The 15362-nt window shown below is 42.5% G+C and overlaps 1 protein-coding gene across 1 annotated transcript in view; it reads left to right on the top strand.

The window, feature by feature from the left end:
• Positions 1 to 15362, top strand: part of SLC7A7 (solute carrier family 7 member 7) — a 36996-nt gene that overhangs the window by 12061 nt on the left and 9573 nt on the right. Inside the window, 6 exon segments of the mRNA XM_088469960.1 lie at positions 4826 to 5369; positions 7767 to 7892; positions 11867 to 12011; positions 12475 to 12598; positions 13909 to 14012; positions 14572 to 14668. Coding sequence (XP_088326086.1) covers positions 4865 to 5369; positions 7767 to 7892; positions 11867 to 12011; positions 12475 to 12598; positions 13909 to 14012; positions 14572 to 14668 — 1101 coding nt within the window. The 5' untranslated portion in view covers positions 4826 to 4864.

The raw sequence follows: 15362 nt of genomic DNA, 5'->3' as shown, positions 1-15362 counted from the left end.
AAGAAATAAATAATAAAATATAAGTATCAATGTTACAAAGGTTCTTCCATAAATCAACTTGCATTTCAGATTTAGTTTAGTAGTATTTTTGTGTCTACTATATTTAAGTCCAACTTTTATAGAATGACTGTTTTATACCCAAGCTGCCAATGTATTTCTGGCTCTTGAAGAACATGCATTAAAATGTGCTAATTCACTGATTGCTATGTGAGGAATCCCATGTACTTCTAAGTTATTTGGCAACATCTGTAATGTTAGAAGTATGCCGCACATGTTACTCTACATAATGCATCGCCCCACGGTGCTTTAAGCCTTTGAAAGGATGCCGTCAAAATCCCGAACGCGGGGATTCTGGCGGGCAGAATGGCGATGCTGGAATCCCCACACCTGTCAGAATCCCAGCTCCGTCATCTTGACTGCTGGAATCCCGAAGGTAAGTAGCGGGGTTTGGGGGAGGACTAGCGGCTAGGCACTAGGGGGAGGATTAGGCACTAAGGGGGAAGGGTTAGGTTTAAGGTGCGAGAAGGGGGAGGTTAGGTTTAGGCACCGTGGAGGGAGGGTTAGGGTAGGGAGAGAGGTAGGGTTAGGATACCTACCGACAGGTAGGGATGCCTGTTGGGATGACCGCGTAGGGATTCTGACCGCCAGGAATCCATGCGCCGGCATCCTGTACCCATCCCTTCAGAGACACAGGCATTTTTTCATATATTTTTAATTTATGTTAACTGCCGAAAAAATTGTTGCAAATATTTAAAACTAAATTGGGTTAAGTCGCATTAAATTAAGATGTATATGGATGCAAGCCTATGGTATACTTTCCATCAGATGAATGAAGAATGTTACACATGGCCCTATCCTGTTTCTTGTGCATCAGGATCCATCTCCATTTTGCCACACAGGTCAATCGCCAGATTGACCTGATACAGTCATTGAGCTGCGGTCTCTGGGCCTGATTCAGACCCGTTCGCGAACGCTATGCGCTCGCAAGCGGGTCGAAGGTGGCCCAGTGCGCATGCGCACAATGGAGCCGGCTCCGTCGTGCGCATGTGCGAGACCCGGATAGCGACGGGCAAACCATCGCTCCGAGGCTCGTACCAAAGGGGGCGTGCTGTCGATGTTGAGTGACAGCACGCCCTTTGGTGGGCGGGCCGGGGGCGTGGCTGCCCAGACGGAGGCGTTCCCATGGGAACGCCCACCATCTGGGGCCGGCCCCACTGACATAACAAGTGATGTCAGTGAGAGAGCTTTCGACTCTGTTAGAGCCGAAAGATCTCAGGGGCTTGCGGCAACGAGACCCTACCACAAGGGTCTCGTCGCAAGCCTGATGGTCGCGATGGTCTTGACCATTGCGACCATAATCATGGCCGCTCGCTATAGCTGTGGGTGGTCACCCACAGCTATGCGAGCGGCCAGGAGGCCGTTCAAAAAAAACAGAAGGCCAGCCCTGATTCAGAGCGAGCGCTCTGTCAGAGCGTCCGGCTCTGAATCAGGCCCACTGTGGTTTGATTTTGAGCAGATCACTTAGGAGCCTGTTAGTGTGGTCGGCAGATGACACACAAGCTGACAGACATATACCAGACATAAACCAGCCACATTTATGACTGGAAGGTATCCAAGCAATTTTGAATGATGTCAGCCAGCTTGTTGTCTGGTCACATATGCAGTAATGTTGAGCCATTTTGCCGGTATCGCTGTTTGAGTGACAAGCATTAAGCATTGTTATATGCAGAGCAGAATGCAGTGTCAATATAGTTGTTGTAACTAAAAGACACTTATTAGAAATACTTTAAAACATCTTACCTGTTGTAAACAGCAGGCATATTTATAATGGGTGCACACCATACACCCATGCTGGCAAGCGGCTCCCTCCTCCTCCGTCACAGCGCCATCTTCCCAGTGACACCTTTGGGAAGATGATGCGGCGCAGTGAAAGCAAAGACTCCGGCACTGTGCTAGAGCCTTTGCTCTTTTGTGAGCATATGCCATTTTACCGAGGGATACGTTCAATATCCCGGCATAGGGGATTCTGGCTGTCGCGGGTTGATAACGACATGCAGCTCAATCTGGGGATATCGTTAATGATGCCATGCTGCTGAATGCAGTATTTTGTATTATGGTTGTTCAGACAATACCAAGCGATGCAGATTCATAATGAATTAACTGGAAAAGATTATGCAATACCTGCAGATCAAAGTACAGTAAGGGGTATTAGTAATATTTATAACCAGAGCATGAAAGATTCTGCAATAGAGAGCATATATGCCCATCAGCCATAACATTATGACCACCTGCTTAATATTGTGTAGGTCCCCTTTGTGCCGCCAAAAAGCTCTTTGAGGCATGGACTCCACAAGACCTCTTATTTTTCTGGTAGTCCCCGCACAACCGGAAGAGTAGGTGGATCTGCCATCTCCTGCCCACTTCCTAGTAAAGGGGCAGGATGGGGAGATTACACCAGGAGTGGCAGGTCCATACTTCACCAGGGACTAGTCCTGTAAGGTGGGGCCTACATGGCTCAAACTTGTTTTTTCAGCACATCTCACATCTCATTCTTGATTGGAATGAGATATAAGGGATTTGGAGGCCAAGTCAACACCTTTAACTTTATGTCATGTTCCTCAAAACATTCCCAAACAAACCATTCCTAAACATTTTTTGCAATGTGGCAGGGCGCATTATCCTGCTAAAAGAGGCCACTACCATCAGGGAAAACCATTGCCATGAAGGGGTGTACTTGGTCTGCACAATGTTTAGGTAGGTGGTATGTGTCAAATTAACATTCACATGAATGGCAGGAACCAATGTTTCCCAACAGAACATTGCTCAGACAATCACACTGCCTCTGCCGACTTACCTTCTTCACATAGTGCATCCTGGTGCCATCTCTTCCTCAGGTAAGTGACGCACACGCACCCGGCTGTCCACCTGATTTAAAGAAAACATGATTCATCAGACCAAGCTACCATTGCTCCATGGTCCAGTTCTGACACTCCTGCCCATTGTAGGTGCTTTTTGAGGTGGAAAGGGGTCAGCATGGGCACTTTGACCGGTATGTAGATACTCAGCCCCATGCATAGCAAACTGCAATGCACAGTGTGTTCTGCCTTCTTTCTTTTCACTTGCTGCCTCATATATCCCACCCCTTGACAGGTGCAATTGTATGAGATAATCAATGTTATTTACTTCACCTGTCAGTGGTTTTAATGTTATGGCTGATGGATGTAGATAATGTACAGTATAATGCTAGCAGCATTGATGTTCAATATTAAACCATTTGAATATTAAATCAGTATGTTACGGGTATGTTACTTGATAATATTTACTAACATCTATTACATATTGCAATTTGACAGTTTTTCATTTTATTATGTTTTAGATGAGTGATTTCCAAGCACAGTCTTCATGTTCCCCTAACAGTCAAAGTTTTAAGGTTATGTATGCTTGTAATCAAGTGACTTAATTAATATTTTAGTCCAGTGGTCGCCAACCTTAATTGAGGTGTGAGCTACTTTAGTAAAATAAAACCTCCTGAAGAGCTACTAAAATTGTAGTAAAAAAAATCTGGCTAATAACCGAACAATCGACGGTCATTTAAGGAAAATTTTAAAAAAAATGTTTCATAGAACACCACACATTTAATTATTACAGTGATATTGTTGTAGTTTGTAAATTTAAGCACAGGCACATTTCACTGTTAATTACCGGCTCCAGGGAGATATGTGCAGTAGAGGAGCAAAAGATATAGGGAGGGCTGCTGTGTGATTTTCCGTCAGGGCTGGGCAGGAATCACTCGCTCTGCCATAACATAGATGTCGTTGGTGGAACCTCAGGGAAGCACAGCTGCAGCAATCACCTGACGTGCTTCCTTGTGGCTCCACCAATGGCATTGACACCACAGGATAGCACACGTCAGAGGTCACTTCCTCCTAGTCGTGCAGCTAGGCGAGCTACCAAAAGTAAGACCGCAAGCTACCAGTAGCTCGCGAACTATAGGTTGGAGACAACTGCTTTAGTCATTTTGATTAAACCATCTGTGCTCAACCATGGATATTTTTAAAACATGGGGGTCTATTTACTAAGCTGTGTTAGGAGATAAAGTGAATGGAGATAAGGTACCAACCAATCAGCTCCTAACTGCCATTTTTCAAACACAACCTGTGAGATATCAGTTAGAAGCTGATTGGCTGGTACCTTACCTCCGTTCACTTTATCTCCTAACACAGCTTATTAAATAGACCCCATGGCCTGTTAGGACGGTGAGAGAGCCAAGTTTGGGAAACACTGTTTTAAATTGTATAGTGCAGAGGTTCCCAAACGCGGTCCTCAAGGCTTCCCAACAGTTCAGATTTTAGAGATATCCATGGTTGAGCATAGGTGGTTAAATCAAATTGAGTTACTAATCAAGTCAACTGTGGTCAAGCATATTCTAAAATCTAGATTATTAGGGTGCCTTGAGGAGCGAGTTTGGGTACCTCTGGTATAGTGTCATCAGTGGGCATCATGATAATAGCATACACATCTGGAGGAAGATATCTGCTATAACATATCTGTTAATTGTACAGCTAAGTTTTTAGCATAACATTATGCTGGTCTTCTTTACCTGCATTTGTGATTCTCTAAATATGTGGGACTACAAATCTAAGCCTAGAAACAGACATTGTACTCTTCAGTGTTATGGTTGTAATGTAAACACAGTTCCAGATACCTGAATATACACAGCTAGTTAGTATGTGTAGTCAGCACTGTAGAGGTGAAATTCCTCTGCTGTTACAATTTGATATGCATGGCTGCTTCAATCACCCTCTTATCTCTTGCTGTCTCCTAGCTGGACATGCTGCTGTGCTGCTGACTATTTCATTCCACCATGGGTATCTCCAATAAATACACACCAGCCTCAACGGAGGAGCCATCTCCCAATGGGAAGAATGGTTCTGCCACTGACTCCAGCTCCCAAGAATCCATGAAACTTAAGAAGGAAATCTCATTGCTGAATGGGGTGTGTCTGATTGTCGGCAACATGATTGGCTCTGGAATCTTTGTGTCACCCAAGGGGGTCCTGATATATAGTGCCTCTTATGGACTTTCACTGGTGATTTGGGCAATTGGAGGAGTGTTTTCCATATTTGGTGCCTTATGTTATGCAGAATTGGGCACAACCATTACCAAGTCAGGAGCCAGCTATGCCTACATCCTGGAGGCCTTTGGTGGCTTTATAGCCTTTATCAGACTATGGACATCTCTACTCATTATTGAGCCAACTAGCCAAGCTGTCATTGCCATCACCTTCTCCAACTACATGATGCAACCTATCTTCCCAACCTGCGAGTCTCCCTACTCTGCTAATAGACTCCTTGCCGCGGCCTGCATTGGTAAGGATACTGGGAGGGAACATTAGATGAATTGGGTATAATGGGTGAGGATGGTGATCAGATATCTCATAAAAACAGTCTGATTCCTGGATTCAACAAGCATTTTTTTTAAATGATTGTTTAATAACATAAAATATATTCTGCTTGGAAATTATTTATGCTACAGATGTCTGATAAAAGGTAAGTGTATGGTTCTATACATTACACCTTAGTATTCCCATTGATTTTGTGGTGAGTAAATGAAAAATAGTGGAAGATTTACCTGGCATGACAAGTTACCGATCACATGCACACAGTGAAGGCAGCTATTTTGTGTGCTGAAACAATACTCATGATTGTAATTCTCTTGGACCTAGTGGCACCACCCTATGATGTCACCAAAACCTCCTGATAGGTAGGGGTAACTTATCCTTGGTGAGTTGATAAGTTTCAGTCACATGAATACAGCTTTGGTCCTTAAATAGCAGACTCCACTTTGTGTATATTGGCTCACTTTAAAGCATTTGTCAGAGATAAAAATGACCTGTACTTTACAAAAAGCTATAGAAAACATAAATAACTACTTTTAGACTAGTCTCTTCTTGTATGCTATGCTTAGAGAAGAAGTCATATTATTTGGAGGACAGACAGCAGCTAACAAGTCACATTGTTCAATATTAATATGTACGTCTGTGTTACTCACACACACAGCTTGGAGCCCACCCTGGAGAAAATGTATCAAATCTTGGAGAAAGATAAAGTGGAGAGAGATAAAGTACCAACAAATAAGCTCCTTACAGGCTGTATTTGAAAAATATCAGTTAGAAGCTGATTGGTTGGTACTTAGTGGGTAATCATGAAAGCTTTGTGATACATTTGTGAGAGTACCAACCAAACTGTCATTTTTCAAATACAGTCTGCAAAGTGACAGTTATGGCCCATACACATGGGTCGATCAGACAACGATCAGATATCGATGTCTGATTGACCAGCATGTGTTGGATGATCGTTATTGAACATCCAGCACATGCAGAATCCCCCAAACTACTTAACAATTCCGCGATCAATGGTCGCGGGCCGCTATAGTAAACAGGCTAACCTGGTCGATATCAACCAGGTTGGCCTGCATGCACGGGCGATGGTCGATATCGACCATCTGTGCCCACGCATCGACCATCGATTGGCCGCTGAAAGGGGCTATATTCTGGTCGATATAAACGATCGAATGATAAACGATATCATTATCATTTATATCGACCAGAATATCTGATCGTGTGTATGCACCATTAGAAGCACATATCTCCATACTGCCTACCCTCTGACAGGATTCACGCTAAATTGCGTCATCGTGGCCCAACCCGGGCTTCACAATGCCAGTAATCTCACCATTGTGTAGCGGTTGCTTGGTCACGCACCCCACTCCACCCTCAATGCTGCATCAAGTTTCCACTGGGCCCCCCCTTATACTGTGCCACTCCCCCCCATTGTGCTGACCTTGCTGCAGCGGCAATGCTGGCAAGTATGTTTACCTCACAATTTTATCTCTCTCCAATCTTTCATCAATACACCCTAATCTCTCTTTGACTTCTCTCTCTCTGAGGTTTGATAGACCCTCCCCAACCCCCCGAGTGCAGATATACCTGTCTGTCTTTGAAAACTGTGCTTGTCAATTGAATTTGTCATGTTCACCAGTGGTCATGGATCATGTGCTCGACTCATATGGAAGTGAAACTGCAGATGTGCTTGTGTTTGTCACTGCTATACGTACATGTTCTTTTTCTGTCTTTTTACATTTTTGCCCTCCTTTGTATTTTCCTGTCTGTCCTCCTTCCCTTATTATCTTTTGAAGTCCCACCAGTCTGTTTCTGACAGGATGTGGGTGGAAAGTGCTGCTGAAAATCTTCTGCTGACAGCAGCAGGACAGTCCCGTGATCAATTTGTCCAGTACATCCCTCAGTGATGTCACTGTATTTGCCAAATTGCTGTCCACAAATAGAGAAGTCTAGGCAGCACACCATTTGTACACAGAGCATGACTAATTCATGTATAGGAGGGATTGCAGCTGATGGGGATTTACAAAGTGAGGCACTGTGATCTCATTTTATTACACAGCTTTAAATGATGTTGCTATTGTTCTCAAAAATAATAGCACTCAAATCATGACATTGATGCGTAGATATTATTTTTGTATTATGAGACAAAATCTAAATTCAGTACAATGTTAGATTTAGATACCTGTAATGTTTAGTACTACTAATAACCAGAGTATAACACGTGTGGCATGTGCGGTATGTTTGTTTCCTAATTCTCATGACATCTATCTTATTGCCATCCTACTTTTGTAATTAGTGCCTTTTATGCAGTTATGTCACAGTAATGATCCTCTAACTTACCCCATGTTTTCATCTCTCTGATTAGGACTCCTCACCTTTGTGAATTGTGCATATGTAAAGTGGGGGACAAGGGTCCAGGATATCTTCACTTATGCCAAAGTCCTGGCTCTGATTGCTGTCATCATCGCTGGAATTGTGAAAATCTGCCAGGGTGAGGAATTGGGGGAGCTGGCAGGAGTGGGTGGGAGGTTTTGCGCAGCTATAGTGGCAAACTGTCCTTAGATTGCAGCATGTTGTCAGAGCCGTGTTTTTCTTGTTATTACGCTGTGTGTGAGTGTTTCATCTCCTTTCTTTATTGTTACCATTCAAAAGCATAAAGTATTTATTTACCCACTCATCTGCAAATATACATATGCTGAGGATTACAGTTAATACACTAAACGGGGAACAGTAGGGCAATATACAAAAATATACTTGAGGCATTATACAATTTGCACACAAATATCTGACTGAATTAAACATAATCAAATGAAACATTTAAAACTGTATATATGTATAATACTTTATAACATCTCTGAATAAAAAATACATCATCATTAATAACAACATTTACAAGCCCATTGGGACACAACATTACTTTAGTCATCATTCCATACTAGGAAATACAATTGTCATTCTGCTAACTTATGTATAATGTGCCTTGTTCCCAGTGGTTTCTCTACTGCTCTTTGGGAAGATGGCCGGTGTGCCATTTTCCCTGATTTCTGCGGCACTAAATCCTGGGTGCAGGTTGTGTGGTGCAGGCCCCCTGGTCTCAGGGGCCCGTGTACACTGTATACCCTGCAGCCATTATAGATCTGCCAATGACAACTAAAGTAATCACTTAGGACAATCACATACATGCTCACCACATATAAGAATAGCTACTTGCCTTTGTATTCCAGTTAAGAATGTATCTATTACCAGTTATTTATATAGCGCACACATATTCCGCAGCACTTTACAGAGAATATTTGGTCATTCACATCAGTCCTTGCCCCAGTGGAGCTTACAATCTATATTCCGTACAATATGTACACACACGCATACACACTAGAGTTAATTTTTGTTGGGAGCCAATTAACCTACCAGTATATTTTTGGAGTGTGGGAGGAAACCGGAGCATCCGGAGGAAACCCACGCAAGCATAGGGAGAATATACAAAATCCACACCGTTAGGGCCGTAGTGAGAATCGAACCCATGACCTCAGTGCTGTGATGTAATAATGCTAACCTTTACACCATCTGTGCTGCCCAATGTACTTAATCCAGGATTCAGTTTTGGACTGAACACTATGTACTAAAGCACTAAAATGTTTAGAGCAAAAGGCTGCATGGCATTGATGGATATAATTACTATGAATGCATGCCCTCTCTCCACCCCAACTCCTCCTCTGGCCGTGCCCCAATGAACAGTTTTTAGGGAAACAGTATACATGCCTGGTTATCCCACCATATTTCTTTGATACATCAACAATCTAGCAAATTGGATTTTCTTTAGGATTTGTCTAACAAAATTTCAAATCCTGGTTTTCCTTTTATTTTAGTTCACAGCATAGGGTGTTATTATTCCAGAAGCTCGGAAATTAGAGATAAGAGAGATCTATAAAGAGCTGATGATAGGGTAAGAGGATTGCAGTGGTATAAGTATCTCCACAAACCTTCTAGGCAGCATTCGCCATAGAATCTCGGTGAATACTTTACTATTTTAAGTAAATATGACTGAAAGATAAAACATGAGGAAAGACAACTTTAAACACGGCCTGATTCAGACCCGGTTGCAAGGCTGCGTTCACACGCAGCCTGCCGATGTTTGCAATCTGCACATGCATACAAGACGCAATGCGCATGCGCGAATCAGTCCATGCGATAGGGAAGCGTTCGCACCCAGTACACAGACGCTCCGCAAGCATGAGTGACAGGAGGTGCCATTTGTGGGTGGTGACAGGGGGTGGTCGATGATTAATTAGGTGTGGTGGTGTGAACGCAGGCGTGTCTGTGCATCTAAACGCCATTTCAAGGGCATGCATAATTAAGATGCATGGTCAGCATACACGTCACATGGCTGAATTAAACACAGCAGCACTCGCAGTGCTTGCGGGAGGGCATGGTCAACCACAAGTGGTGCGTATGGGTCCGATGTTACTCGATGTTACCGATTGTTTAATACACTTCCTGGAGATGACATATGTTACTAAGGGAAAGTGGGCGTCTTGTGTCAGGCTGGCTGGTGGGCGTCTAAATACATACCGTGATCGCACGGCAGAACATATTGGGCGTGCTAATGTCTTACTAACGATTGTGGGATTTGCATATTTTGGATGCGGACAGCTACGTGCGAACGCAGCCTTGCGACCGGGTCTGAATCAGGCCCACAGTTCCACAATTTCTGAGTGGAGGCTAGGTGGTGGTATAATATGCAGACATTCAGAATGCCAACACCAGAATGTGCATGTCGACAGAAAATTTTAACATAGTATTTTCCACTATTTTAGCCAAACCCTAAAGCTAGCACTAAAGTTATATCCCAACATTTAGCCTGTCGACATGAACAATGTTGGCATAATGGTCATGTCCACATAAGATCGATGTTGACATTCTGACTGTCAACATTCTAGTGTTGACATTCACAGGCCATGTCCATTGAGACTCTCAGCTGCTGCATTTTATTTGAGTATGAGGATTGTGGATATTATTTTGTGATGTTACTAAGCATTTACAGTTTCTCACTCTGGGGTTTATGTATCAATAATCGCAGCAGTCTTGCGATTAATAATCCTTGCTGTGGCGGTAATAATCATTGTTAACATGGAGGACTTTTTTTGTATATTTGAAAGACACCTCCCAACATGCTCGCAGTGTCAGTTTTTGTAAAGCTCAAGTGGAGGGTGGGATGCAGGAGAAGAATCACAGCTTTGTTTTTACATTGAAAGGTAGAACTAAGCTAGGACACACACCTTCCATCTACAAATCTCTCTGCACATTTGAAATCTGCCCCACCTACAGTGCTGCATGGTTTTACCAAGGTGCAGATTGCTCTTTTTCTTTGCTACTTTATTCCATTTGCTCATGACTGTGAATCAGACCCTTTGTATTCAGGTGCTTAGGGACTGATTCAGGCTGCTGCAAAATTGATGCTAATGCTTGCTACAGCTCAGCCACCCTAGAGGCGCCCACTACTGCTTTCTCATATCTGTAATGCCTCGCAGTCCTGCGTATACATTGGTAACATAGAAGCACAACAACCCATCACGTACAATTACAGCAGCTCTGACCCGTCGCAGAAATTGCAATTCTCATCGATCATGCTATATTGCAGAGAAATGTATAGGTATAGACATTAGCTGGCGGAGTGGGTCCTGTGAGAACTTACAATCTTTAGGATATTTTAAGACAATGGCAACTAGAAGGACAGGACGGCAGCTGCTCTTGCCCAGGGGATGTAGCATAAGCTGTGGGTAGAATTTGCTGGAGTGAAGAAAGCAAATTAAAGATTAATGTTTAGAGCTTGAGAATTGGGTAGGAAGTCCCATAAGTGGGGAGTAATATAGGAGAAGTCTTGGAGGTGGAAGTGACAGTAGTCAGATATGCGGTAAGACACAGGTCAGAGGCAGATGTAAGAGGGTGGGTGGGAGAGTTTCTGTGGGTGAGGTCTTAGGTGTATGAGGAGGAGCTGTTAGTGAAGGCTTTAATGGTGAGTACAGTATCTTATATTGGATTCTGTAGGTGATGGGGACCAGTGTAGGGATTTGCAGAGTAATGCAGTTGATTTGAAATAATAAAGATTAATCTCACTGCAGCATTTATTAAGGATTCCAGCAGGTGTAGATGGATGTGGAAAAGGCCCCTCTTAGGCAGGGAATGCTACTTAGTTCAATCGATCCTGGCCAATTGTGTTAAACAAATGATCCAGGAGTATTCAAATCCTTTGTATGAATTCTATAATCATTCTGTACGGTTATTAGACCCATATTTTATTATGTGTGCTCCAAAGGTTTCTACCCATTGCCAAACCTACTTTAACTTATTTTACAGCAACTAACCCCCTACCACCACTGTTGCTACTAAATATCTTATCCTCTTTCTACTTTTCTTACTTCTTACTCAGTTTAATTGTTCTTCAACCTCACGTTCTCTTCATATCAGGTCAGACAGAGAATTTTGAAGATGCCTTTGCTGGTTCCTCGAATGATGTTGGACACATCGCTCTTGCTTTGTATTCGGCTCTCTTCTCTTACTCAGGATGGGATACGCTCAACTTTGTCACAGAAGAAATAAAAAACCCAGAAAGGTAATAATCCAAAATACCGAAGAGATGTGGAAAGCATCGGGGGGAAAGGGTCACCTTGTACACTTCCACGGGTTATATATGGGGGGTGTCAGGGAAGATACATAGATACAACTAACTGGTTTGATCAACAGAACATATAATGGATTTGTACCTGTTAATGGTACCCATACCATATGCCCATTCTCAGTAAATGCCATATACTTCCAAGTGTATTGGCAACAATGTAGGTACTTGTGTTTTCTTTCAGGCTTTGTTCGCAGACACAATTCATAATAGCATATAGTTAATCATACTGATACAAATACAACATAACATCAATTTACCATGTTACAGCATAACTAATGAAGATTATGTCAGGTGATTTAGAGCATAATCTGGAGGCGTTTTGGAGAGGAGACAAAATTGGTCTCATGTTTCCTGGTTGACAATTAACCTTTCATTCCTTATTCTTTTTTCTCTGCAGAAACCTGCCCCTGGCCATTGGAATCTCCATGCCAATTGTGACTGTGATTTACTTACTCACCAATGTAGCCTATTACGCAGTGCTGGACATGCGTGCCATCCTGGGGAGCAATGCTGTTGCAGTGGTAAATAGACATTAATGTTGTGAATACTGAAAATTCTATAGTATGGTCAAGTATGGAAAACCCCACATGTATATTGTTTTTCTGTTTTGGAACACAAAAGAATGTAATGAGAGTGAGGGGCTTGTGGTATATATACAATTAGAACATATCCCTAAAATAAATACTGGTGTGTAAATACCACCATAGAGGAGGCTCCCTGCAGTCATTCCCATAGGGAAAGCAGACAAGGGAAAGGAGAAACAAAGGTACTCCTATTGGGTACCTTCACCTCTATTTTTTTTAGTAATATAAAATTTGCATCAATATGTTATTAACTGTTATGCATATCTATTCATAACAAATGGTGTAATATATTTTTGTAAGAATGTGGTTTCTATTCCCCCAATTTTAATCTGACCAATAAAGAATTGTGTTTTATTGTATAAATAGAGGTGCGCCCCTCCAATAGGATCAGTGGCGGCTCAGGAGGTGGGGCTGAAATTCAAATAGGGGAGCCACACCAACTGCCAGTGAGTCCCAGCTGGTGCTGTTCGGCAGCGTTTGGGGTGCCAGTGGCTTCCCTATTTGAATTTTAGACTGTGCTGCAGCCCCACCTCCGAAGCCTCCACTGAATAGGAGTACCGTTGTTTCTCTTTTCACTTGTCTGTTTTGGATCACGTAAGGTTAATCAAATTAATAGTTTTTTGGCCCCTCCCACCTTGCTAATATGCAAATGACATTATTTTTTTTCAAGTCTGCTTGAAGTCTCTCTAGATGTAACATAACTTAATTGAAAAAAATATTTCTCTCTTCACAACCTACAATTCACATGATGTTCCTATAAGGATGTGTAATGTTGTCAATGTAAAAACTTTGATTTGTAAATCCAAATACTATTCTGTAAACATATATAATTAAGGGGAAAAGACCTGAGCTTATTATAGACACGGTTTTCAGTGACAGAGATTCTGGGCCTGATTCTGAGGTAAAGCAAAAAAGAGCAAATAACTGTGCACCTGGATAAACCATGTTGCAATGCAAGGGATGCAAATACATTTATTTTTGCATGCAGGGTAAATACTGGCAGCTACTGTACTGTATGTAGCCTACAAATATTGGACAGCTTTATTTTTACAAAACAATTTACATTTGAGTTTGGACACATCCGTCTCCCAGATCTAAATCTCTCTGCACATTTTACATCTGCCCCACCTGCAGTGCAGCATGGTTTTGCTACTTGTCCTTTTTTTGCTGTACTCCCACCTCACAATCAGGCCCTCTGTGTCTTTACGCATTTGACCTATCTAGTTCTGGGTCCTTCTTCCCCACAGACTTTTGCTGATCAGATATTTGGAATATTTAACTGGACGATCCCATTGGCTGTCGCTCTGTCGTGCTTTGGCGGACTAAATGCTTCAATCCTCGCTGCATCCAGGTAATAACACCAAACCCTGATGTTAAGTCCACTTACTACACCCTAAGCAGGGATGTTTAGTCTTATAGCTTATGTCATTTAGCAATGATCTCCTGAAAATGACCTGAAAATCACAACTACCAGGACGCAGTATTTGTGAAAAGCAGTTACGGTCTATATACTAAGCCTTGATTGGAGATAAAGTGAACAAAGATAAAGTACCATCCAAACAGCTCCTGTTTCCGGACATCTTTGCCTATGTGAGGACACCCTATTACAGCCTAGTCATGTCTCTATGGTCATTATCTGAATCAGCCCCATTATGGGCAATCTAAATGCGTGAGAATATGAATTGCCTGTACTTGCGTACTCTCAGTTTTGGTGCATGCGCAGAGCAGATAAACAACAAATTACAATCTGCCGACGGGCGTATGTTCAACTCTGCATTAGTCCCTAAGACTCTATCCAGTGAGGTTTGGAAGAGAACAATTCACTTCTAAAACCAATGTAAAATATGTATTACCTGTGTGTACTGAAGGTACTTCCTGAAAAACAAAAAAATGTTTGTGTTTAATTTTAGGCTTTTCTTTGTTGGGTCTCGAGAGGGGCACCTTCCTGATTCTCTCAGTATGATCCATGTAGAGAGATTCACCCCTATTCCAGCTCTGCTGTTTAATGTAAGTGTGTGCTAATGTACAATGTGTAAGTCAGTTTACACACATGTATGGCACTCTTTATTGTAAAGATTTGTCACAATGCTGAAATGCAGTAAGGTCACTAGGTGATTTGAAAGAATGAATTATTATGCTGATTAATTAAAGATATTTTGAAAGATGTTGTCAGACCTCACAGGGCTAAGTAAGAACGGGAAGTAGTGATACATCTGGACATGACAGAAAGAGAAGTGCAGCTATAAGTGTTGCAAATTTTAAAGGAAGAACTCACTATTAACATTTTTGATCCTAAACAGAAGTGAATGTGACTTGGGAGACATCTTGTATGGCCATATAAGTACATATTGGGGCTAGATCTCATGATATTGTGCTGACTGTACACCTATCAGAAATGGCAAATGCGTTCTGCGCATGTACTGCATAATGTCTCCAGTATACGGAGCATATTCTGGGCAGTGACTGTCTGGAACATCTGCGTCTCATGGGAGTGCTTTGGTAGTGTATTGGGTGTGTAGCCCGACTTCCTTGTATGATTGAGGCGTGCAGATGCAGCTGAGACGACTGTTTCAGACGGATCTTTTGCATCAAGCCTGGAGTGTGGGCAAGTGCTGATACTAATGATAACGTCTGCGGATGGAAAAGCTGTGTGACTCAGACACATGTGGACGCACAGGTACTTGCATAGACAGACGGACAC

The sequence above is a fragment of the Taudactylus pleione genome, unplaced genomic scaffold (genome assembly GCF_031769625.1).
Source record: "Taudactylus pleione unplaced genomic scaffold, aTauple2 ptg000095l, whole genome shotgun sequence".
In the NCBI taxonomy this organism is placed as follows: Eukaryota; Metazoa; Chordata; class Amphibia; order Anura; family Myobatrachidae; genus Taudactylus; species Taudactylus pleione.
Note: the sequence above shows the minus strand (reverse complement) of the source record. Positions and strands in the feature narration are given on the sequence as shown.